Here is a 26,692-nt window from a genome sequence, read left to right on the forward strand (position 1 = left end):
TTTTAGATATGACCTATTTTTGAGGTTTCTTGTCATTTTAAGTCCACTCCAAGAATACAAAGCCAAGAAGTGCAGCGTATCATTGAAGATCCATTTCCTGCATTCAGACTTGATGTCTTCCCAGCTGATCTTGCTGCAGTCAGTGACGACGAACCTGGCAAAAGGTTTCACAAGGACATTGCAACCATGGAAAAGCGGCATCAGGCCGACAGGAATCCACCAATGCTTGCTGTTGGACACTGACGCAAGAGGTATCAGATGCTAAGTACAAACGAAAATCAATGGCGAAACATTTTTATGGCAATTATGCGATTAAAGATGCTAAATTCAATCAAAGTGAATTTAACATTTCTCCAACTTCCTCTATGAAACAGCAAATCTGAAATTATCTTTGTGTTCAGCTTCAAGTTGTCTATCATAATCTCCATTTTTTTCAGGAAGCAAACCTTTTGGGGGAAAAAGAAAATCATTGTCCAGTATTATCGTACTGTGTTAGCCCAATTTAGCTCTTTTGAGTGCTTTATAGCCTATGTGCTTTTCACACGATGCTTCTTTAGTGGTTCCAGTGTATAAGCTGGAAGGCTGCTGTGACCGATTTGAGTAGTCTTTAAGATGTTCATGGTTAGAAGCTTAACCATAGGCTAAGATTAGCCTGGTCCAGCTGACTTACTCTTGATAGGTTGAGAGATTGGCAAAGGGCCAAAAGAGCTGTTTTCCTAGAAGATGTTTTATTATTGTAGTATAAGTGCACATGCTCTCGGGAAGTGCTTTTGCTTTCCAACTCGGACTGTAAACCCCCTAAGATTATCTGGAACTCTACTCACATGCAGTGGGTAAAATAAAATTCAAATGGATTATTTAATAAAGATATATTTTCCATTTACTTTGATGACTATTTATTGGTTTCAAGAATGTTGGAGGGGGATACGAGAAGCTGACTGAGAGTTTTATGGTGGGAACTCTCTGTGTAAATCCTTGGAATACCTCCAACCAGAGTTGCCAGAGCCCCTCACATTTGGCCTTTCCAGATGATATCTGTTGCCAGTATTTCCTGCCCTTTCTTAATGCTTGATGGTAATGTAAAAGGCATGGTTATTGTATTGTACATTCTGTGCGTGAAGCAGTAAGTTTAGTTATGTGAGTATATCATAATTGGGAAAACACCAAGAAAAAAAACATTAGTGCAAACTGAAGGATACTGCAGGGAAATGTTCTCGACTGATTTGATTGAAAGGATCCAGTTTTGGAAGAAAGAGTTGATGACACTGGGTCTGAAGTCGTGTGACTGGGAGATATAAACACCAACGGTAATGTTAAATGAAGCCTTGACTTGATTGTTCGATTGACGTTTTCTATAATTCAGGACTTTCTTATAAGGTGCTACATTAATCTGCTCAGCCACCAGATGTCATGTTCAATAGGTGATTTGACTGGCTTATTTTGAGCTAGAAATTCGATTTTAGAAGCATCCCATGGAATTCATACTAGAATTACAACATTTGGAGTGATGTCACACTGCCTGCTGTTTTGTACTCATTCCTCTAGTCATTTTTCCACTATCTAGAAGTCACAAGTCAGGAACATGATGAATTATTCTCACCTGGGTAAGATTAGCTCCAATAATGTTCAAGTAGCATGACACATCGAGGACAATACAGCTTGATTGATTGGCTACCCTGAACATTTATACCCTCCACCACCAGTGCACCAATTGCAGTAGTTTACCCTGAAAATACATTGCACACTTGTGACCTTTACCATTGAAAAGCACAAGAATATCAGGTGCATGAAAACAACACCAACCTCACTTGGAAATAAATAGCTGTTACTTCATTGTTGCAGAATCTAAATCCTGGAACTGCCCAACAGCATTGCATGATGACCTTCATCCAAAGGACTGTTGCAATTCAAGAAGTTGGTTAAATCTTCTCAAAGGCATTTAAGGATGGAGTATAAATAAAGGCCTTGCAAGAAAATCCACATCCTGACAAGTTCAGAACATAGGCAATTTAGAACTGTGCAAGATTGTAATCTTCTTCCTATTGCACTTCAAATACTCTTGTCAACAAGCTGCTCTGAGCAGTGCTGTTCAGTTTGGTTCTCGTGTTCTTTTCACATGAGATCGGACACTAGAAGTCGTATGGCCAGAGGAGACACTCCAGTAATTTCCTATCTACTGCATCAACCTCAGTACTTGATTTAAAGGGAAATACTTCAGCCAGTCAGAAGTTCAATAAAATAACAACCAGGATGTTCAAACTTAATTAAACAGGATGTTGCAATTGTTAAGAAGCCATTGTACATGTAAATATAAATAGTATTGCCAGCATTTATAAACTCCATATAATATGAGAAATGCTACACTTTATTTTGTAAATGGAAATGCCTGGCATTCTTGCCATAATCGCTGAACATTTTTCATGAAGAGGGAGTGTACATTCAGAATGAATTACTTAAGTACTTAGACTTGTTTGATTCACTCCTTTCAAACGTGTATTCCAACTGTATAGTGATTAAAATGCTTCCTCCATAACTCCCATGATTAGATTTCAATTCTAACTTTACCTTTCCCCAAAGCACGTCAAATGCATTAGATTTGTCTGAGCTGCTATGTGGGATGTCCCAATTTTTGGGGGAAGGGGAGACTAAAAAGGATATGTTGCCAAACATGTGTTTTCTGAACATTTTGAGAGAATTGGCCCTTTGTTTCAATGTAATTTAGGCAATCTGGCCACTTTCATAATCCACTCAGCAATTTATAATGATTTCCATTTGAGGTATTTTCATCCACATATATGTGTAGTTTACTCCATTGCAGCATCCATTTTATATACCTACCAATACATTTACTCTAAAGTCTTGAAGCTCATGCACAATGTATGACATTAGATTAAGCAAAACTGGACTCATGATAACCACTTCAAAATGGATATTAAGACAAATTTGATGATTTTTATGGAGACGAAATGTCATTTTTAGAACATTTAATGTTTCCCTTCGATTAAAGATTGTTGCGGGATACTCCATACTTTGGTGATGGTGAACAAAAATAAGGTTTAAAAAAAAAGTTAGAAAAACAAATAGATGAAATAAAGTGAAAATTAAAGTGTCTTGCGCATTCAAAATGTAAGCAGGTTGCAGAGTAATACTGGCAGGGTTAAATCTGTCAGCGTTCTGTTTTCTTTCAGTAATCTTACAACACTGACAAACATTGACAAAGATTCTCTTCACTGATTGTCATTGCTTCAGTTTTACTGAGCCCTCAGAATTCTGTTTGTTAACCGCAACGTCGAAAAAAAAATCTGATTACGAATAATGTGTAAATGCCTTTAAAAATGGCATTAGTTTGATTCAAGATTCAGAGGAAAAGGAAGTAGGAATTGAAATAGATGCTTCGATGCCTGCAGACAATCAAAAACAAATGCTGTCAAAGGCCCACAATGACTGTCTCAGGAACAAATATTCTGCATATGTCTCCATTTTGTCAAAACTCATTAAATGGTCTGCCTGCATTATGTCATTTGGGGTGTCAACAAATCATTCATCATTTTTTGTGCAAAAATAACGTGAAGTCATTTAAATAATATCATATTAATGTTAAAGTTCAGCTTGAACTCAGCTGTCATTTAATGGCATAGCTTAATCAGACATAGGATTTAGAAAAATGTGGTCTTCACGGGTACATTTGTTTTTAGGCTGCTGGAATCAAATCAGGATTTATGATACTCCATGCTGGCAAATTTTTACCACTTTTATTCTTGACGTGTCTCAGATTTGCTTCTGAAAGTATTTACAGTAATTTTCAATAAAAATGAACCATCCATGAGTAGTTTCTTTGTACAGATTTTGTAGTAATTTAGTTAGACAAGGGCAGGAAAAATAAAACATCAAAACCTTTTTAAATTGCTTGATAAATCAAAACTTTTTTTCTAAACTATAGGAAAGATCCGTCATTGTAAATTGGCTTATTGTGTACTATCTATGAAATATATTTATCCTTCAGACCAATTAAATAAAATACAGTGGGAAATTAATTTATAACTGCAAAATGCTGGTTCCTTTAGGGCATAAAGAGGTCCTGGCTGTGTTACAAATATTGAAACATGTGTTTATCATTATACTTAGTGATAGAATTAACTTAACTCAACAAATTTTTGCTTCAAGTCATTTTAACCTCCATTTCTTCAATAGTAGACTTGTGTACTATGACGGGCGTTATCGATATCTATATCGATATCTCGTGTACTATGACGGGCGTTATCGATATCTATATCGATATCTCGTGTACTATGACGGGCGTTATCTATATCGATATCTCTTGTACTATGACGGGCGTTATCTATATCGATATCTCTTGTACTATGACGGGCGTTATCTATATCGATATCTCGTGTACTATGACGGGCATTATCGATATCGATATCTCGTGTACTATGACGGGCATTATCGATATCGATATCTCGTGTACTATGACGGGCGTTATCGATATCTATATCGATATCTCGTGTACTATGACGGGCGTTATCGATATCTCGTGTACTATGACGGGCGTTATCGATATCTCGTGTACTATGTCGGGTGTTATCGATATCTTTTGATGAAATACGTTAATCATAAATTTAATGATGGTCAGTCTTCTATATATAGTTTTAGAACCAATGTTATCACTTCAAAGTGCATTCTCAGAAAATTCAATTGGATGGGAGCTTTGAGTGAACTTGATTGTTTTTAAGTATAAATGGTCAAAAAAAGACAGTGGTAAGAAAATGTACAGCTTCCCCAAATTAATTCTGAACCCCTGAGTATAAAGCATTCAGCTAAAACACACGCGAGACCAGAAAGCATCCTCTGTCTGAACTCTCAAGTGTTACAGATGCACCGTGTCTCCAAACTCTTCCAACAAAATGCTGTAGCTAATCAATCGAAATGTTAAATGAATCATGGAATCTTTCTTATTTTTCCGTTCATTCAAAATAAGTTCAACCTGGGAACAGGTAACATTTTTTTTAATCAGGGCTGAGATGTCACTTCCCTCAGAAGAGTTTGTGATTGGGTGGTAGCAGCACTTCCTGGTTCCATGTGGAAATTTTGCTGCAGTGTGATTTGAAGTATCGCCTTACTTTATCATTGTAGCCTTTGTGAAAATGCTGTGATTACTTCATTGGTTAGCTGCCATTAGAATTGCATTGTGCAGGCAACCTGAGGCCTATGCTGCGTCTTAGGAACGAAATACTCCTTTAGATATAGTGGAAGCTGCTTCTCAACTAAGGGTCCCGTATACCCTTGTGAATCCTTTCAGATTTAATTTTATTTTATCTTCAATGATTTGGAACATTTTAAGGTCAACAATTCTCTAAAACAAACAATTGATTTTATAAATGGAAAAAAAAGTTGCTTAATATTTTGTATGCATAATATTTCTTTTGATCCCTTCTTCATAAAAGGAACTGCCTTTTTGTAGCATGAATAAGCCAAGGGAGTTGTAAACATGAAAACATAATGTGAGTTTGTAATGTCCATACTGAAAAAAAAACAATTAAAATACTTGTGGAAAAGTTAAGGTTGCTTGTTATCTCAGTAGAATAATTATTCCAACCTTGGACAAAGATGTGGATCTTATATATTTATTTAGACTGTGAAAATAGAATTAAATATTACACAACAATAGTATGTGTATTTTCGGGGGATAAAAATGGAAGATAATCAGAATATATCAGTATTTATGATAAATAACAATGGCAAATGGCTAGAAAATATTAATAATTAGGTTTAAGATGCTCTCATTAAAATGTAAGTAGAATAGTGACTCAGGAGGGCATGGTGGTGAAGAAGATATTTGGCACACTTGAAGCAGCTGTAGAAGGCACTGGTGAAACCACTTTTGGAGAACTGTGTGTGTTTCTAGTCTCCTAGGAATGATGTCAATAATTGGAGGTTTACCAGGATGTTGGTAGGACTGGGTGGCTTGAATTATAGGGAGAGATTAGATAGGTTTGGACTTTATTCCCAACCATAGAATTGCCATGAACATGTCACGAAATTCGTTGTTTTGCAGCATTACAGGTCCAAAATTGTTATAAATTACATTTTTAAGAAAAAAATAATTCGTGCAAAAGAAGTGAAAAAAGTGAGGGAGAGTCTGCGATTCATTGTTCATTTAGAAATCTGATGGCAGAGGGGAAGAAGCTGTTTCTGTACCGTTGGATGTTCGTCTTCAGGCTCCTGTACCTCCTCCCTGATGGCAGCAGTGAGAAGAGGGCATAACCTGGGTGGTGAGGGTCCTTAAGGATAGAGGGTTCTTTCTTGAGACACCACCTCATGTAGATATTCTTAATGGAGTAAAGATTGATGCCCGTAATGGCACTGGCTGAGTTCACAATTCTCTGTAGCCTTTTCCTGTCCTGTATATTGGCACCTCCAATATCATTGTGTGTCGTGGATGATTATTCTGGTTTTAATATTGTGAAATGGCATCAGAAGCTCGTCAGTGAAGTAAAGAATTGTCAGATGCTGATAAAGCTCTATATTTATATGACCACAGTGGTATAGCAGGTTTAAAACTCTTTGCCCAAGCATTGATTTATCTTAATATGGTGAACTGTTCAGGTAGGTTTCTATATTATGGTTCTGCAGTACACATTACAGATGAACATGATGGCTTCTGGCCAAAAAAGCTCAATGACTCAAATTGGAGAGGCTTAGTCAAGTAGCTCCAGAGTACACACTCTGTATTCATGTGTGATTCACAAGTAATGTGACAAATTTCTTAAGGTGTCCTTGCTTTACCTCTTGTATATTTGGTCATATTGGAACAGTTTTCCAACTGGAAAAAATTTCTAATCTTTTCCATGAATGCCATTTCCAAAGAAAAGTTGTGATGAAACATATGCGCATGCTTGATCTGAAAGTCAAGAGTGTGATTATTTGCAAACAGTTTTTACTTCTGCTTGTGAATTAAGCTGTTAAAGTGGTTTGTAGTGGTTAGTTTTAAGTTGCATTACAACTCAAAGCTACCACACGGTTTTACTTGCTTTCACATCAATAGAACATCCATGTTAGATGTTGATATTGTGGCCAATTAGATAAAAACCCAATACTTTTTTGAAATCAGTTGACTTAGTTGAATAAACAAGAACATGTTACAAGGAATATTTCAAAGGAAATAAAATTTGAATCACAAAAGACATCATTCACTTTTATCATTTTATATATTTAATGGAATCTTCCTTTCAAACTGGCTTTATTGAATTCCAGATACTGATCTTTAACATTGATTCTAATCAACGTGGAACCATTTCCCTCTACAGGTATATTTTACACTCAGAATTCAATCATAAAACTAGTACATTTAATATCAGGATCTGAATTTCTCGTGAAGGCTGACATTCCAGTGTATTACTCAGAGAGTGCAGCGTTTTTGGCTCTCTTGTCATCAGATTCATCTGTTAAGTTGCTGGTTCAAGTAGATCTTTCAGATCTACTTATTTGAAAAAGCACACACTTTTTGCAGAGTATCAGGCAATTTTATGAATTACATAACAGTTTGACAGTCAGATGTCATTGATATCTGGAGGGTCTTGCCTGCAAAATAATTATGTTTTTTGCTATATAGCATCAAAACATTTAATTTTATCTGAAGTGCTTTGAAATCTCTTTGAGATTGGTTAGAAATAGCCCAAATGGTTAACTCGCACAGTTATCTGTGGCTCCTCAAGTAAAACTTCGGGGATTACAAATAAAATAAGATTTTTAAATAAATATCCCTTTGCTTTTCCAATAGGACAAGATATCCACTAACGTTTCTTTATTCAAAAATAATAGCCTTGTATCTTGTGATATTATATCAGATAGTATTTACATTTACTTTCAAATAGAACATTTTAAACACCATGTAGTCATTCTCTTCTTATTTTCAAGTTCCAGCCATTTTGCCTCACTATTCAATTTGTCAAGAATATCAACTCTCAGTACTGCCATAATGTTCTCCCTAATGGAAAAACTGAACAACCCACACCTATCTTGTACATTCCTCCATTTCACCTGTAGCACCTCACTAAACATAATTTCCACTCCACCAGTAGCAAAAAGTGGTTGGAGTAGTGGATCATCTACAAAAGGCACCGAGGTTATTTCAAAGGTGCAATCTCCAGCACCCACAAGTAAAGGGAATCAGGAACACCAAAGCCTGTATGTTTCCCTCCACACGCAATCCTGTTATAGAAATATAGCATCATTCCTCAATTGTTTTGGAGTCTAAATGCTAGAATTCTCTTCTCAACAGCAAAGCTTTTTTTCCTCAAAGTGATGGCTGCAGTTTTGTGGGGAAATTAAAACTCAGCACATAAAATCAAATGTGCTGGCTTAATTTCATTCAATAAAATGACAAAATATAACATGTTCAAATGAAATGCTGATTTTTGTTTTGCATTTTATACTTAATTGCAATTATATTTATAATAATCAAAGAAACCTTGAGTTGTATTAAAGGCCCTCCAAAAGCCAGCGGGAATTAGAGGAGCAAAAATGCAGGGAGATCCTAGATTCGAGACCTGTCGCCAGTGGTGTACTGAAGGAATCGGTGCTGAATCCACTGTCATCTTTGTTAACGACTTGGATGACAATATATAGTACAACTCCGATTGTCCAGAATGGTCAGAATCAGGCCTACGTCGGATAATTTTTTTTCGAATAACTGGTCATTTTTTTAAAAATAGCCCAGTAGCAACAACAAATCATTTGTATCAACAAACAGCAAGGGAAGGTTTTTTTAAGCATTAAGATAATGTTTAATGCTCACCAAAAAAATGTGGGCAGCAATGCCACCACCGATCCCTGAGACCTCCCAATCCCCTCTGCCGATCCCTGACACATCCCCACCACTGCTGCTGATCCCCAGGGAGGCACCCCAGGCCAGTGGAACCTCACTGGTGAAACGGCAGGCTCCTGTCTCACCGCTCACTGAAGCTCCCAACGCCCGAGTCCCAGGGAGTCTGATGTGCGTGTGTGGAAGTAGGCGAAGGGGAGGGTTCAGAGACAGCAAAGTGGGAGGGAAGAGGAGGGGGAGGAACACCTCTGAGCCCGAGGTGCTGCTCCGGTCTGGGAGGCAGCTCTCCTTGGTGACGCCAGGACAATGGATTCTTCTGACTTCTTGGGGCTGGGGACAGTGGCACGCAGTTTGAGAGGGAGAGTTAGAGAGAAAAGTCAATAGAGGAAGGTAAAGAAGAAATGGAAAGAGAGAGGGGAGGGAGTCACCTGAAATGAGTGAATTTTTTTTCCAACCTGTGAGGTTAGTTCAGCTCCAAAAAATTTCTGGATAAATGAGGATTTCTGATTTGTTTTGGATATCCTCTTTTATCCAATTTTCTTTTAAATCTCAGATAAATGCAGTCTTCGGAGAAGTTGATTTTTGATAAGTAAGTACGATTAGTTAGTTTGGATGATATCAAAATTGATTATAGCGAGGACAGTGAAAAAGGCCATCTGAAATTAAAATGAGGTCAAAGAACTGGGAAAGTGGGCCAATGAGTGGCAGATGGAATTTAACTCTGTCAAATGTGAGGTGATGCACTTTGGCTGGTTAAACTAGGGCAGGACTTGCATAGTGAATGTTTACAGCTGAATCTCACTCTGACTTTACGCAACAACTGATTTTAGACACTTCTCCCCATGCTCATTCTCAGTGAAAAATTTATTGGATGTGATATTGCTGATACCCAAATGTTTAACACTTAAGAAATGATGGATGGTATAAGTAAATACAAATTCAGAAAGTAATCCAAGACTCTAGTTATCCTATCAAGACAGATTATCAGACCTCTCATGACAAAATAAATACATTTGGTAAATGAATCTCTCAGGCCTCTCACTTAAAATGAGCAAAAGTGCCTTACCAGGTGGTTTTTATGCCTTTATTGTTTAGTTTATTCTCCATTGCGAGATGGATTATATTGTGACATTTGAAATATTCACTCTTCTCTTGTCACCATTCTGTTCTGAATAAAATCTGAAGAATCCATCCTTCTCCCTTACCCTGTCTCCAAACATTTCTCGGATTTTACTCATAACTTTCCTCTCATATGTTTTCTCTCTCTCTCTCATCATTGCTTTAACACCATATCTTGCTCCCCTGATTTAATTTTGTCCAAATTGCTAATCACCCAATTTACCTCTCTTCAGTGGTCTCACTTCATCCAATGTGCTGCTAACAAGTTTTCTTCACATATAAAGACTACTTCAAGGCAGATAGTTATGGTCCACTAACTGCTAATACCCACATTTAAGTGTTTTGGAAAGGCACTCCCAGTATATCATATGGTTGAGTTTCAGGAACATTGCTGATAAATGTCATTAAGATTTTCATCCCCCCCCACTCCCCAATTATGCATTTTAGCCATTTCTTTTAATGCCAAGGGATAACATTATTGGATTCAAAATTAGGAATTAAAATATCAGGTGATGGAGATCTATATATCTTATAAATTTAATCCTGTCATTTTACAGAGCTCATTTGATCTTAAAATTCAGCTGCACTGAAGTGTTCTTATTTCTATCAACATTACATGTGTTTTCATGTTTATTTTTACAAATTGCAGGTCATTTCTCATTGCCTCAGGGCTGGGGGAAGTGTGAATGTAAGACTGTCTTTATCAATGGCTTATTGAGTTCATTTGTAAATGCTGTAATTCAGGTACTGTTCATAAATTCAATTTTGGCTACAGTTTGAAGGTGGAAGAACACATTTTGGTCTAAACAGCAGCTCCAAGGGGTGTCACTTCATTTATGCTTTGCTAAAGTAATGATGATGTTGTGATTTGCACTTAGTGTGCTCCCCAAGGTATGGGATGTTGCTGCTAGAAATGAAATTTTGCTCTTTTTTAAAGCTTAATGCCCACATGCAGCATTCCCAGGTTCAATAAAGTTTGTCCAGATGCAGAGTAAAGCTCCCTCTTCTCTGCCTCAAGATGTCAGTGTTGGAGCCGTTGCCATGTTGGCTTCGACTTGTTGCTACTCTTCCTAAGACACTAATAACTGGTTCCATCCCATCTTGTAAAATCATGTTGTTCACACCTGGTAGATTAGACATTTCTATTAAGTATGCTTTCACGGTAAACCCATTTCAGTTACAAGCTGCAAAACGGCACGAGATTATCACTCTTAAATGCAAGGGATTAAACTAGCTATATTCTATTGTTAACTATTTTTTCCTCGTTCATTCAGGATTTTGTTTCTGATTATTCAAATAAATTTGAGCAAAAACTTCAACAGTAACTTCAGTTTTGAAAATAGTGTGTGTTTAAAGGCAGCGTATGTTCGGAGTCCACGCTGCTGAAGATCCAGCTGCGCTGGGTGGGTCACGTCTCCAGAATGGAGGACCATCGCCTTCCCAAGATCGTGTTCTATGGCGCGCTCGCCACTGGCCACCGAGACAGAGGTGCACCAAAGAAGAGGTACAAGGACTGCCTAAAGAAATCTCTTGGTGCCTGCCCCATTGACCCCCGCCAGTGGGCTGATCTCGCCTCAAACCGTGCATCTTGGCGCCTCACAGTTTGGCGGGCAGCAACCTCCTTTGAAGAAGACCGCAGAGCCCACCTCACTGACAAAAGGCAAAGGAGGAAAAACCCAACACCCAACCCCAACTCAACATTTTTCCCCTGCAGCCGCTGCAACCGTGTCTGCCTGTCCCGCATCGGACTTGTCAGCCACAAACGAGCCTGCAGCTGACGTGGACTTTTACCCCCTCCATAAATCTTCGTCCGCGAAGCCAAGCCAAAGAAGATGTTCGGAGTACTTGTTCCTGAAGCAGGAACTGCCAGCTTTTAACAAGCTGGGCTGCAAACGAGAACATCAACATCATCAATAGACACAAAATAGAAAGTATCATGAACTCTGAATTTTCAGTACTGCTGGAAGAACATGATTTAACAGATTGGACAGATGTTAGTGGAATTTTAGCATGAGGGACTGTGAAGTGATAGGTGGATAATGTTATGAATCTGTAAATTGCAAATGCAGAGGTGATAACCATGGTTAAAATGTTGCAAGAAGCCAGTGTACTTTTAAAAGAAGTCGAAGCATGATAAGGAAAATGACAGACATGAGGCTAGTTTTGAGAAGGATTAGAGACTGGGGCTCTTGATTGGAGCAAGGCAGGGTGATGATATCTCTGACACAATCAAAATTGAGATGTTTGGATAAAATACACGGGGTAAAAGGACCATTTCTTCTAGTCATTGTCAGTAATTAAATGCCTAAATTTAAAATAATCTCCCAATTATTGAAGGGAGAGTTAGGCTATTTTCTTTCATGCAAAGGCTTTTATTGCACAAAATGTCCTACTAGGAAGAAGAGTGCAAGCTGAATCTATGACAGGTTTTCAAAAAGGACTTAATAATTATTTTAAAAAGGAAAATATAACTGCAGATGGGTAATGGGACTAATTAGATCATTCTTGCCGAGAGCTAACATAGTTGTGATTGGCAAAACTGCATCCTTTTGTACTGCAAAATTTTGATTTTATTCCAAGTGTACTAACTTTACCCTCCACTGTATTTATACTATTTTTTTTTCTTATTTCTTACATTGTGGCCAGTCTGAGAAATAGCACCAGTTAGTTTCAAATTGAGAACAGTTATCAGTTGTGTGCTGTGTCAATTGACTAAATCTTCAGTAGGTAGAACCCCATACTCCTATGCAGAGATGGTAGACAGCCGACTCGATTCACATCGATCAGAATCATATTTGAGCCCAGGGGCCATACCTTGAAGAAGGGCTCAGGCCTGCCTCCTCTGGATGCTGCGAGACCTGCTGAGTGCCTCCAGCATTGGTGAATGGCTAACATAGCATTTAGCATGGCTGTACAACTTTCACCTTTATATGTATTTTTTTCTAATAATGCAGTAGACATTTTCGCCTTGCACAATCCACAGAGGCTAACTGACTGCCAAGTATTGTTCCATGCTCACATTCACGTTCATGTTGGTTGGAACTAGAAGTAAGAAAAAGTAGCAGGAATAGGACATGTGGTTCTCGAACCTACTCTGCCCTTCGATAACACTCTGGATTATGACCTCGATTCCACTTGTCTACCTGATCCCCGTAATCCTTGTTTATGTGGAATCCAAACTCTACCTACACCTGGAATATTGGGGTTGATGTTGCATTGGCATCTCTCCAAGTTTGAGACACAAAGGTGCTGGAGAAGCTTGGCAGGTCATGTGGCATCCATTGGAAGTAAAAGGTAACCAATGTTTTGGGCTTGAGCCCTTTGTCAGGAATCAGAACAAAAAAAATGGGGGGGAGAAAGGGGTGGAGCATAAGCAAACAGGTAAGAGGTAGTAGGTGGGTACAGATGGGAGGGTAGAAGAGAAGGAACCTGAGAAGAAATAGAGGAGAGGACAAAGTGCTAAGAAGGGCAGGATTGGTGAAGGAAGAGAAGGGGGTGGGGAGCTAGAAGAAATGAGTAGGGAGAGAGAGACCAGGATAACAGAAATTATCATATGAAGATTTTCCTGTTTAACTCTGTTTGAGAATTCTGAAGTGTCACAACCATCAAGAAATTCCTCTGCATTTCATTTTGAATTGGATGTACACTTATCCCAAAAATAGGTCTACAGGGGTCCCCAAATGTTTCAGACCATCGACCCCTTCATGGAATACTTGATCCCTCATCGACCGCCAGGCATGGAATCCTGGCGCTAGATGGGGGAGGGGGGCACTACCAAAGTTACAAAGAACACATACATCTTTCTACTGCGCTCAGTCAGTCCTTCTGTTCACTCTCTACTTATGACAAGGCCCAAAGTCAAATACAACACGGCGGCCACCAAGGCCTGCTCTCTGGAGAGGTTGGCCACTATTGCCATAGGCACTATTTTCTGTTGATCCGCCTCTGCTTTCTACTGTAAAAGTTCAATCGACCCTCCCCGGCGTTATTGACCCCTCTCCCCTCCCCCCCACCTCTTTTGACACCATGACGTTTATTGACCCCTAGGGGTCGATATCAATCACTTTGGAGAACCACCAGGAAATACATTCTCATAGCTTTAACCCTGTCAGGCTCCCCTCTGGATCTTGTATCTTCAATAAGATTACATTTTGTTTTTTTTATATATTATGTCTTTGTGAGCCCAGTCTATAATCTTTCTTCATAAAACAACTCTTTCATTCCAGGAAGCAACCCAGTGAACTTTCTTTACAAAGCCCCCAAGGAATACGAGGATGGAAATCGGAAAAGTGACAATGACTTCTTGTATACATTACTGCTAAATTTTCTTGATTTTTACACTGAGCATATTATGAAGGTTGAACTAATTAGCAAGTAAAATTGATGAAGGCATTCTCGAATTTTACTTTCTTTACATTATTACAATATTAATGTGGAGAAATGGAAAACCAAATTGAGATAAATGATATTTTTTTAATTGTATAAAAAGCCAGCTGAGAAGAGGGTTGCTAGAGATGTAATTAAAAAATATAACATGAGCAATAGAATCGAGAGAAACCTCTTATTATTTTTAGCCTGGGAATAGTCACAGCAGTGTTTATCAGACAGAAGGCACCAGAAAACAAAGCAAAAGCATGGCTGAACCTTTACTGATTTTCAACAAGAACTTCACATCAGTGATATGTGATCCATAATTTCAGCTGCATTGAAGTTCAGTGAAAAAATTTATGCTGTGGTGTTTTCTCTCTCTCTCTCGCTCTCTCTCTCTCTATTTTACATATACACACACACACACACACACGTATGTGTGTGTGTATATATATATATATATATATATATATATATATTTATTATATGTGTGTGAGATATATGAATAATATATAAAATATATATTTCATAGATATCTCCTCAGGCAGTAAGTCTGCCATCCCTAGACCCAATCTAGTGAATCTTCTCTGTACTTGCTCTATGATAAGTGCATCCTTTCTTTGATAAGAAGAACAAAATTATGCAGATTACTCCAGGTGTGATCTCACCAAAGCCTCATGCAATGGAATCAAGATCTCTTCATTCCTACATTTAATTGTGCCAAAGGCTATAATTTGCTGCCTTAATTGCTAACTGTACCAGCATAAGGACCTTCCATGACTTGTGTGCACACATAGCAAGGTCCCTTTGAATATCAACATTACTCAGTCTCTCACCATTTACCAAATACCATAAAACCCCTGGTAAATGGCACCTATGGGATTGATAAGATTCCAGGTAAGTGTATTTTCCGGTTGCTTGAGACTTGCTCTTACCATGCCTAACTAATACACCTGCATTAAAAATAAGCAGTTTAAAAGGCAAAAGTATCATACTGTACTCACACTGAATAAACTTCACTTGCATGAATATATAAACCTTAAAACACTTTATTTTCAATTATATTTACTTGTCACTGCATCTGCAGGTTCCTCCCCCTGCACAGAGCCACCTGAAAGATGAACAATAACATTATAGAATAAACCCTCCTCCCCAAGTTTACAGATAAAGGCTCTGGCCAGGGTGATTCTTACTGAGCAGGGATAAGGAGACACTTTAAGAGAGTCACCCCAACGGCGAGCAGCATCAACCTGCTCTTCATCCTGGGTTACGCCATTGCGTTTCACACAACTTTATTCAAACAGTTTGCTACAAGCAAAACACAACCAAGGCGCTCCACTGGCTGAATATTTGCTCCCATCTTCATCAAAGGGTTACGTATTACTTCAGAGAACATTTAATTTTACAATTTTAAACTTCCATATTTTTCCCTGTTATTCTTTAACTTATTTTATTTTTTTTAAAAATTTCACTGCAGTCACGAGACAGCTCGCCAGCGGCTATACTTTTGATGAGTTTGAGGACATATGGTATGAACAAATTTCTGCAGGTGTACAGGGAGAGCATTCTGACTGGTTGCATCACTGTCTGGTGTGGAGGTGCCAATTCACAGGACAAGAAAAATTCCAGAGACTTGTGAACTCATTCACTGCCATCAGTCTCCACTCCATTGTGGACATCTACAAGAGGCTCTATCTTAAGAAAGCAGCCTTTATCCTCAAGGACCTTCACCATCCAGACCATGCCCTCTTCACAATGCTACCATCAGGAAGGAGGTATAGTAGCCTGAGGACAAACACCCAATGGCACAAGGACAGCTGCTTCCTTCCCCTCTCCCATCCGGTTTCTGAATGGACAATGAAGCACAGACACTACCTCGCTTTCTTTTATTTTTAAATGTAATTTTATAGCAATATTTGTATTGGCGCAAAACAACAAATTTCACAACATGTTCATGACAAATTTTGATTCCGAAGCGTACCTCATTTGGTATTGATAAGAAATGTGGAAAAAGTCTTTTAGTCCCCTCAGCCAAATCATTCTAATGTAAAAGGCCAGGGCCTAACCACTGACTACCCCACCCCAGTACCCTACTGTGATTATTTTTTTGCCTTCTGCTTTTTATCTGATAATCAATTCTCAATCCACATTAATGTGTTATTCCCAATGCCACAAGCTTTATCTTTCTTGGCTCACTTTATTGAAAGCATTTAAAAATTTCACATCTATGGATTCCCCTTTGTCTATTTATTCTACTGGTCACATTGTTAAAGAACTAAAATTAGCAAACGGAGTATACAGTACATATCATAGAGGAGCTTTCTGATTTGTTGAAACAGAATTATCTCCAAAGACTCGTGTATCTGATGGTACCAGATATTTACAGCCTTTGGAACAACACTTTCTGCTAAATGTCCATGCTTTGCTCAAGGCCTTGAAGCTCTCTACAGCTATTTCTCCCTATGAATTTGTTTACAACTTTAGTGGAATCATTCTCAAAAATCTCTCAGCTGCTAGCAGACAGGTTTCTCAGCTGCTAGCAGACAGGTTTCTCAGCTGGTTGGTTGATGGCTTGTTTGCCAGTCAAACTGAGCAGACACTCAGGTCAGATGCACTGGCTGTCATCCCACAGAGGCAGGAATTTAATGGACAAATAGAACTTAGAAAAGTACAGGCCCTTCACCACAAGTAAACCTACTCCACAGTAATCTAACTGTGGAGTATATTATATTATAGGAGCATAGCCCTCTATTTTTCTAATACTAAACATCCACAAACAGGTCACTCAGGACAATTCATCAAAATCAAGAGCATGCGACTGCTGTTTGACTGCCATTGGATGTTTATATAAATTTGCATAAGGTGCACCTATGATGCTTTTAATCCATGTCATTTCACTCCTCTTCCTATTTTCACACTCTAAAGTGGACTGTGGCAGGCTGGCGGCCCAGAGATGAGGGATCCCCACTTAAAGTTCACTCCTCTTCCTATTTTCACACTCTAAAGTGGACTGTGGCTGGCTGGCGGCCCAGAGATGAGGGATACCCACTTAAAGTTCACTCCTCTTCCTATTTTCACACTCTAAAGTGGACTGTGGCTGGCTGGCGGCCCAGAGATGAGGGATACCCACTTAAAGCACTGTCATTGGCAGGCTTTGTGGAAGTTAATAAATGGCTTCCAAGAGTGATACATTGAAGGCAATGTGTCATTGATCAAGCTGTTGGCCTGCAATGGACTAATGTGGAGATGCTGGACAGTACTCATCAGGACCATTGTGGAATTTAACACCTGGGCAACAGCAAAGAGGTTTGAACTTGCAGGAGGATCAAGGTACAAAAAAAACAGCCTCATCGAACAAGTTTGATGAGAAAGACAAAATGTTGGTGGAACGCGATGCCGCCTTTGCTTCGCCCAGGACGTTCTTTTTATTTTAAGTTTCATATGTTGGATATGCAGATGCTGCTCCCCATCCTCCAAAAAAACATCACTGACCCTTTTTCCTCTGGTTCTGTAAACACTTCATATTTCTTGAACATGTACTATTAGTCAGCATTGTTGTGTCCTGTTATTCATTCTACGTGAAGCACACAATAGCCACAAGTAAGAAAGACCAGAAATTAGTGGAAATAAATAATATTTGAGGAGGTCACAATTGGAACAAAGCTTCGCAGTTTAGCACTCAGTAACTTACGCATATGGATAATGTTATACTCACAAATGGTGAAATCCTTCCAGCTTCAATTGATAAAGAGCCATGTTGCTCCAATCCCTATTCTGGTGGTTGAGATGCTCTTGGTCTTTGAAACCAGTGAGGGATCTGCCATAAATTGCTCCTCTTCATGAGTCCAGAATTAGACTCAGCTACAAAGTAGAATGTGGAAAGGGGTTGATATGAATTGGTTAGAGTAAAAGTATATGGTCCCTTTAACCATCATTCCTCTGTTGGCTCACTTGTACACCACTGCTCACAATGAGCTAATGTGATTCTTGGCCTAGAGCATGCATCCTATTTATGGTCATGCAGAATGCCAAACTATGACCTGCACTTGAAGCTTCATTCAATTCCTCACACTTTTGAAAGGTAAAAGCCTCATTGCAAAGTTGTATAATGTCAAGTTTTTATGCTTGAGATGGTCTACATTTAGCTCTTGTAAGTCTGCACAGTGTGGCTGGGACACCTGCCAGCAAATTGCACATTCTTGACCTCTGCCAGAATATATCCCGCTCAGTCATTCCCGAGGTACAGCTTGTGTGTCCAGCTGAGCCTAGGTTGGAAATTCTTGTGCCCTCTGTAGATTCTTCACTGCTGCTACAGTCCCTATTATCTTCTTTATATTTTTACTCTATAAAAATGTATTGTCATGCTGAAGTAACAAATAGACCAGCTATTCTACCTCAAAGTGTCTCTTTCCATTTTTGCTTTTCTCCATGGATTCTTGTCATTACTACAAAACTGGAACTGTAGTACTTGTCCCTCATTGTGCTTTCCTCCTGGTCCTCCTGATATTTAATTCATCAACTTCCAAAGGATGTACTTCATTGGGTCCATTTCAGCATTCTTAGCAGTGATGACCAAAGATAAATTTCTACTGTAATATCTCTAATAAAATGCCTTTTACTCCAGTACAATTGTGGATATGCCTCATCATCAACACTGAATGGAATGAACCTTAATAAAGGAGTTGCTACTAAATGAACAAAAGTTTAGTGAAAAATAAATTGTAATAACTGATCTAAACTGTACTCAATATTCCAGATGCATTCTCATCCGTACCTTATTAATTCTACCAAGACATCTCGACTTGTGTGTGCTCAATTCCTCTTGCTGTAAAGTCCAACATAACATTTGCCTTCCCAGTTTCTTGCTATATTTGTACCTTAGTGTTCAATGATTCATGTAGCCGCCTCTTGAATACCAGGACCTTTCAAATTCTTATCATTTAAGGTACGGGTTCTCAACCTTATATTTTCTGTTACTTATCACAGATGAGGGGGTTGGGTTGGTGTTCCACAAGGATCTGATCTGTGACCCCCTGCTCTTTTGATTTTTATAAAGAACATGGACAAAGAAGTGGAGGGGTGGGTCAGTAAATTTGCAGATGACACAGAGGTAGGAGGTGCAGTGGGGAATGTTGTCATAGATTACGATGGGAAATAGGATGCAGAGTTGGGCAGAGAAGTAGCAGATGGTGTTCAATGCAGAAAAATGTGAGGTGGTACACTTTGGAAGGTCAGCACACTCTACATGAGCTCAAGCCCCATCTCAGACCAGTGACCAAATTAATGTTTTGTTCCAGTGGGAAATTTTCTTGAGAATTTTGGGGTTTTTTTTGCTGTCAAATCTGCACCAATATTTTGCATGTTATTTCTTCATTATATCAGTAACATTTACAGCGTCCTCCAAAATGTTTGGGACAAAGACACTTTTCTTTCCCTTTATTTGGCCCTGTGCTCCACAGTTTTAAATTTGTGATGAAACAATTCATATGTTATTAAAGTGCACATTCCAGATTTTATTCAAAGTTTTTTGTATACATTTTGGTTTGACCTTGTAGAAATTACAGCACTTCTTATACATGGACCCCTCATTTCAGGACACCATAGTTTTTGTGACATTTGTGAGTACTGCACTCAGGTATGTCTAATTGCTTCATTGATGCAGGTATAAGAGAGCTAGGCTTACTGCTAAGTATTTGATCACCTTTGAAGTCTCTTGTTGCCATTTTTCAACATGAGGGCCAATCAGGTGTAATAAGGCTCGTGTGCCAAAAGGGTCTGTTACCGTGCTGCATGTCTAAATTTAACACCCCTTATATTTTGATTGATGGGAGGAAACCAGAGCACCCAGAGGAAACCCACGCAAACACAGGGAGTATGTTCAAACTCCTAACGGAGAGTGCTGGATTTGAACCCAGTCACTGGTGCTGCAGAAGCATTGTGCTCACCACTGCATTAACCGTTCCACCCCATGATTCAAAATAACTTGTTGCCGTGCCCTTAATAATAGAACCAATTATTTTCCTGCAACTAATGTCAGGCTGTAGTTCCCTTTTTCCATTCTCCCATCTTTCAAAGTGGCATTACATTTGCGACCTCTCAATTTGTGGAAGTAGTTCCAGAATCAGTAGAACTTTGGAAAATGACAAGCTATACATCAACTATCTTCTTCAGAAGGTAGGACAGTGGATATGGTGTGTATGGATTTTATAAAGTAATTCGTAGGCTCATCCAAAAAGTCATGTAATATGGGATCTGTGGAAACTTGACTGCGTGGATTTGGAATTGGTTTGCCACAGAAGGCAGAGAGTGGTGGCGGACAGAGTGATTTCTACCTGGAGGCTGGTGACTAGTGGTGTTCCACAAGGATCTGATCTGTGACCCCCTGCTCTTTTGATTTTTATAAAGAACATGGACAAAGAAGTGGAGGGGTGGGTCAGTAAATTTGCAGATGACACAGAGGTAGGAGGTGCAGTGGGGAATGTTGTCATAGATTACGATGGGAAATAGGATGCAGAGTTGGGCAGAGAAGTAGCAGATGGTGTTCAATGCAGAAAAATGTGAGGTGGTACACTTTGGAAGATTGAACTTGAAGGTGGAGTTTGTGGTTAATGGCATGATTCTTTGCAGTGTGATGGAACTTGGCGTCCATGTCTAAAGATCCTTCACAGTTGCCCGCAAGTTGATAGGGTGATTAAGAACATGTAGAGTGTGCTGACCTTCATTAGTCAGATTGAGTTCAAGAGGTAATGTTGCAGCTCCTGTAAAACTGGTGAGACCGCCTCAGAGAATTGTGTTTCAGTTCTCTTCACCTCATTATAGGGAGGATGTGGAAACTTTAGAGTGGGTTCAGAGGAGATTTACCAGTCTTATGAAGGAAAGTTGACAAGCTAGAACTTCTCTCCTTTGAGTGACAGAGGACAAAAGACGACTTAATAATGTAAGAGTTTGGGCAACCGAGATGGATGGAGTGCCAGCACCTTTTCCCAAGGATAGCAATGGCCAATGCCAGAGGTCATCTGAGATTTAGTGAAGGAATATTCCGGGGGGAGATGTCAGAAGTAAGTTTTTTTTACACTGTCTCTCATATACTGCTCTTGTTTAAGATGGTGATTTCAAAATAAATGACTCACTTTCAATTTTCATGCAAATCCTTTACTGTAATATGATCACTATTGCCTAAAGACTTCTTAACCACCAGATTATTAATTACTTATTTCTCATTGCACAGTGCTAATTCTAAAATAAGTGTTTGCTCATTGGTTCCTCAATGCAGATCCAGAAGATAATTTCTTGTACGCTACGTACGCTGAATAACACCTGTTGCTGCTTTATTTGATTTGTGGCCTAGTTTATATGTGGATTAAAATCCCCCATTATCCTTGAATTTCTTTTGTTGCCTCTCTCACTTCCTGATGTATACCATATCCTGCATTGTTTGTGGGTCCTGTGTACTTCCAGCAATATTTTCTGCTGTTTCTCCACTCCGGCCAAAATGATACTGGTATCTCTTGATTTTCTGAGCTATAATCTTTCCTCCCTATTCTATTCTTTTATTGGGCCACCCTGTTTCCACCCCTCTTTGCGTATCCCTCTGAATAGTTAAATATCTGGAATACTCTCGTAGTAAGTTTGCAGCTGAGCACAAGCTGCTGGAGAGGAACTCAGCTGCTCAAGCAGTGGAGAAGAAGAATGGTCGATGGTTTGAGCTGAAACCTTTCAGTTCCATCTGGTCTCTCAACCATCATTCTCACCGTCACTTTTTGTCAAATTCCATCACTGGCAGCCTTTGCCTTCTCATCACCCACTCCACCCTGTATGAATAAATTCCTCCGCCTGACCACTTGGTTTACTTGCCCCTCTCACCCTTTGTATTTTATCTGCCAATTTTCTTGTCTGTCATGTTTCATCTCTACCTAGTTCACCAATCTCATATTGGGGCCCACGTGTCATCCTTCCAGCCCTGTCCTCTTTACATCTGCTTCTCCACTGCATTTAACCAGTATCGTTCAAGGGTTGTGTCTCGAAATGTCAACCGTCCTTTTTCTCCCAAAGATGCTCCCTGACCTGCTGAATTTCTCCAGCAGGTTATGTTTAGCTCCAGGTTCTAGCATCTGGAGGCTCCTGTATATCTTCAGTCAATTTGCAATTTTATGTGTGGAAGTAAATCACAAAATTCTGTAGACACCGTGGTCGAAGTAAAAACACAAAATGCTGGAGCAGCTCAGCAGGTCAAACAGACTCCTTTAGGTAGCAAAGGTAAGGATACAGAACCGACGTTTCAGGCTTAAGCCCTTCATCAAAGTTTGAGAAAATGCCGGCCAGCTTCTGAATGAATAAAAGAGTAGGAGAGGGGAAGTGGGTGAGGGGGGGGGGGGGCTGGCAAGGTAGGAAATGATAGATGAGAAAGGAGGGAGAGGACAGCAGCATTGAAGGGGAGGGGGATGTCAGGGCTGTGTGGGTGAAGGATCTGGAAAGACAGGAAGAGGGGAGGAGGGAAAAGAAAGGGCGAGCTGATTTAATGTAAAGTCAATATTAATGCCATCTGGCTGGAGGGTGCCCAGCCGGAAAATAAGGTGCTGTTCCTCCAATCTGCGGGTGGTCAGGGTGGAATAGTACGTAAAGGTGTGGACAGACTTGTGAGCACGGGAATGTTAGTAACTATTATCAGTTGTATTTTCCTAATTTCTTTCTATTTGTGCTGTGTGCATTCAGATGTAGTGCTTTCAGTTTTGACTTTATACCTCTCTCCCAGCTCTTGTGTTCACCATCCCATCCTGACATTCTAGTTACCTGTTTCCTTGCCTTTTGAGGGCTGTGGCCAGGTCAAAGATGCATAATGTAACTTCAATAATCTATGATCCCCGGTGATGCATTATAATGGATTTTATATGTTGGTAGAAATTCTTTTTGAGGTATTGAAATGAAAATATGTCAGTATTTCAGACATCATGCAGATCCTTTCAAATGTCATTGTTTATTCTGTCAAAAGATTAGAACAATAACTTCATTGTGTCTGATTTTCCATCATTTTACAGAGCTTACAGTCAGTATTTCCTAACTAACCTGCTTTATTAGGGGTAAGGTTCTTTTTCCTTGCAGATTACACGTTCCCTGAGGAGACAACATTTAGTTAGTTCATCATTGCTAAAAGCAAGATTTGAAATTGCATGTAGAGTTTATTACAAGTATTATTTGCAACACTACCACCACCTCGGAATCCAAGACCTGTGTGAAGTAACATTACAATTATAGAGCATTTCGAGATGAGCCAAAAGCAAGTAAAGGACAGGATATTGCATGATTTCCCTTGACATTTTTACATGTAATGTATATCAGTTCGGAGTTGAAGACCATTTTATTGGCTTTTCTCAAAAATCAAGTAAGCATTTTGCTTAATTCAATCAGTAAATCAAGTATTGGGTATTGCTTTGCATTTCCATATCTTTTGAAACTGTGGTATCAAATTATTAGTGATTCTCCGATAATATGATTTTATCGTGGTGGAATTGTCTACTATCTCTAATTTAGCTGTTTGAGTTTTAAAAACATTTTGACCTATCTAGCTAAGATATTTTATAAACGTAATGCTCTTGAAAACATTTAGTCATAAATCACGATATGTCAATATGGGTTTATCAACATCCTATTTAAAACTATTCTGTAATATAGGGACAATTTAATTGGTGACACCTGCTTTATTTACTTATTTTCATTGAATAGATTATCGTCATTTTGTAATGTGGTAATTCTGTTTAAATGTATATTTGCATGTGTTCTACTTCATCAGTATACTGCTTACTAAGCAATTTTATTCTATCCTAAGGAAAGTTAGGCTGCTTAATTCCCATTCAACTGCCATGTGATTAACTACACACCCTGGGTTACTCTAATCCATCTCTAAGATCTGATTGCTGCAGGTGTTATACTTAGTTTATTCTTTGCACTTCTAAGAAGTGCAAAGAATAAACTAATTTTGGGTTTAAATGATCTCTTCCTTGAATCGTTATGCGTTTATTTTGTTCCCATTTCCCCCTCCCTTCCCTTAATCAAGCTCTTTGCTTGAAGCCACAATTTAGGGGACAGTAGAGTTTTAGTCGGTTCAGTATGCTGTGAAGCAGGTTAGCAAAACTTCGCACATTGGTAAAAGATTTCAAAGTAGTGAGTGATTTGACAGAACGTTCAAATCAACGAGATCCATCATTTAATTGATGCCACACTCAGTGTGGATTAGCAATGTGGATTAGTAACTCTACACTTGCTCTTAACTCTGGGAACCATCAGGTGACAGGACCGATTTTTGTCGTCTTGAAATACATTGAAGATGAACTGGGGCAGGTTTTGCTTCTTTGTTCATTGTTTGGGACTAGGTAGGCTGGCAAGACCAGCATTAATTGTGCACCCTTAATTGTCCATAAGAAGGCTCTCCAGTGAGGGAACTCTGAGTAGCATGTTCCAGGATTTGGTCCCATTCTAATTCCTATTTGTTTACGTGCTTATTCTGTGTACAGTTCATTTTTCTGCACTACCCATTAATGGTAATTCTGCCATGGCTGAAGGAAAAAGGAATCTGAAGGTTGTATGTGATGCCGTTTATGTACTCTGATAATAAATCTGAAAATCAGTCACAATATAGGACCAACAGTCTATTTCCAAGTCGTCGTCCAGCTTGGAGGGGAGCCTGCAGGTGGTGGTGTCCCCGTGCGCCTGCTGCCCTTGTCCTCCTTGGCCGTAGAGGTCATGGATTTGCGTGCTGTAAGAGTAGTCTTGGCCAGTAACTGCAGTGTATTTTGTAGATGGTAGACAGTGCAGCTGTTCTGCACCAGTGATGAAGGAAACAAATGTTTAGGGTGGCAGATGTGGTGTCAGTGAGGCAGGCTGTTTTGTCCTGGATAGTAACTAACAGCTCCTTGCTGTCTTGCAGCTGCACTTAAACCCAGGCCAAATGAACAAATAGGTTGGCAGAGTGGGGATGACTGTTGGGTGAAACAACACTGTGTTACAGGAGAAACTGTCTCCAAAAAGTCCGTGCTTTTTCCCCCCCAAACTTCAGTTTGGCTTTTTATTGCCTGTATCTTGCTTTCTGTACCTTTTATGAGAAGAATATTTTTTCAGCATTCTGTACCATTTTTCCAGTGTGAGGAGGCAGGTTAACTAACCTTAGTATCTGTCGTCTTCTTTCTTGAAAAGTGCCCATATATTTGAATTTATCCAATTCTCTGGAACCTTTCCAGAGCAGTGTAGCCACTCTCTGCAACGACTTCTTTTGAACAATCTAAGTGAAAATGCCTGCATATAACCGTTCAATCCTAATGATCATTTGCAACATAGAATGACGATGGCTACAAATAATAAATAATCCAGTTGGCAAGCAGGAATGCAAACCGCTACGTGTACTCTTTCTTTTGAGACAAATCATTAAAAAATACAGATCTGTTTGCAATGAAGGGGACCATGTTTACTTGAATGGTTCATTCAAATTGCATCCTGAAACCTGGAAACAGGCCCTTCGGTACATATTGCCATGCTGATGAGATGCCCATCTACAGTAATTCCATCTTTCCGCATTTGGCTTATCTTATTCCTTTCCTATCCATGTACTTGTCCAAGTGCTTTTTAAACAGTTTGATTGTACCTGCCACTATCACCTCCTCTGGCAACTTATTGTATGTACCCACCATCCTTTGTGTGGATAAACTTTAACTTCAGATCTCTGTTGCACAGTTCCCTTCTCATCTTGAACATAAGGTGTCTAGTTTTAGACTCCCCTGACCTTCGAAAAGACCGTGACTACCCAATACATCATTTTATAAACCCTCTCCTGCACTCTAGTGAGAACTATTCCAATCTCTCCTTGTAACTAAAGCCTTCCATTCCTAGCAAAATCTTGGCGAATCTCCTCTACACTGTTTATAGCGCTACCACATCCTTTCTTAATGTGGTGATTGGAATTACATACAGTATTTGAAATGCAGCCAAACCATTGTTTGGTATTTTCCAACACTTTCCCATCGCAAGGTCCCTTGGTTCATCATTGCTTCGAAGATCCCTGTTTTACTGTCCATGCCCTGCTAGTACTATACAATTCCAAATGCTTTTCCTCACACTTGTCTGGATTAAATTCTATCTGCCAGCACTCAACCCAAACTCCCTGCTGATTTATATCCTTCCTCACCATCAACAACTACACTAATTTCTATGTCATCAGCAGACTTAATTATCAGGCCACAAAAGTTTGCACTATCTGTCTAAACTTAAATTTAAAAAATGTAAACATACTCATCCAAATGATTTAGATATCTTCTTCTGGCTATCCATCCCATAGGATGATGATGGTTCTTTTCAGTTATTTTGTGGGGTTTGATATGAGAACACCCCACTACT

The 26,692-nt window shown here is 39.2% G+C and overlaps 1 protein-coding gene across 9 annotated transcripts in view; it reads left to right on the plus strand.

Moving 5' to 3' along the window:
• Nucleotides 1-26,692, plus strand: part of vti1a (vesicle transport through interaction with t-SNAREs 1A) — a 298,128-nt gene that overhangs the window by 170,790 nt on the left and 100,646 nt on the right. The window contains exon 9 of one of the 9 annotated variants that reach the window (XM_069899901.1): nt 14,170-14,311. The exons of the other annotated variants lie outside the window; for them this stretch is intronic. Coding sequence (XP_069756002.1) covers nt 14,170-14,236 — 67 coding nt within the window. The 3' untranslated portion in view covers nt 14,237-14,311. Of the gene's footprint in view, nt 1-14,169; nt 14,312-26,692 lie in introns of those variants that run through there. 9 annotated transcript variants of the gene reach the window in all.

This window comes from Narcine bancroftii, chromosome 10 (genome assembly GCF_036971445.1).
Source record: "Narcine bancroftii isolate sNarBan1 chromosome 10, sNarBan1.hap1, whole genome shotgun sequence".
Taxonomy (NCBI): Eukaryota; Metazoa; Chordata; class Chondrichthyes; order Torpediniformes; family Narcinidae; genus Narcine; species Narcine bancroftii.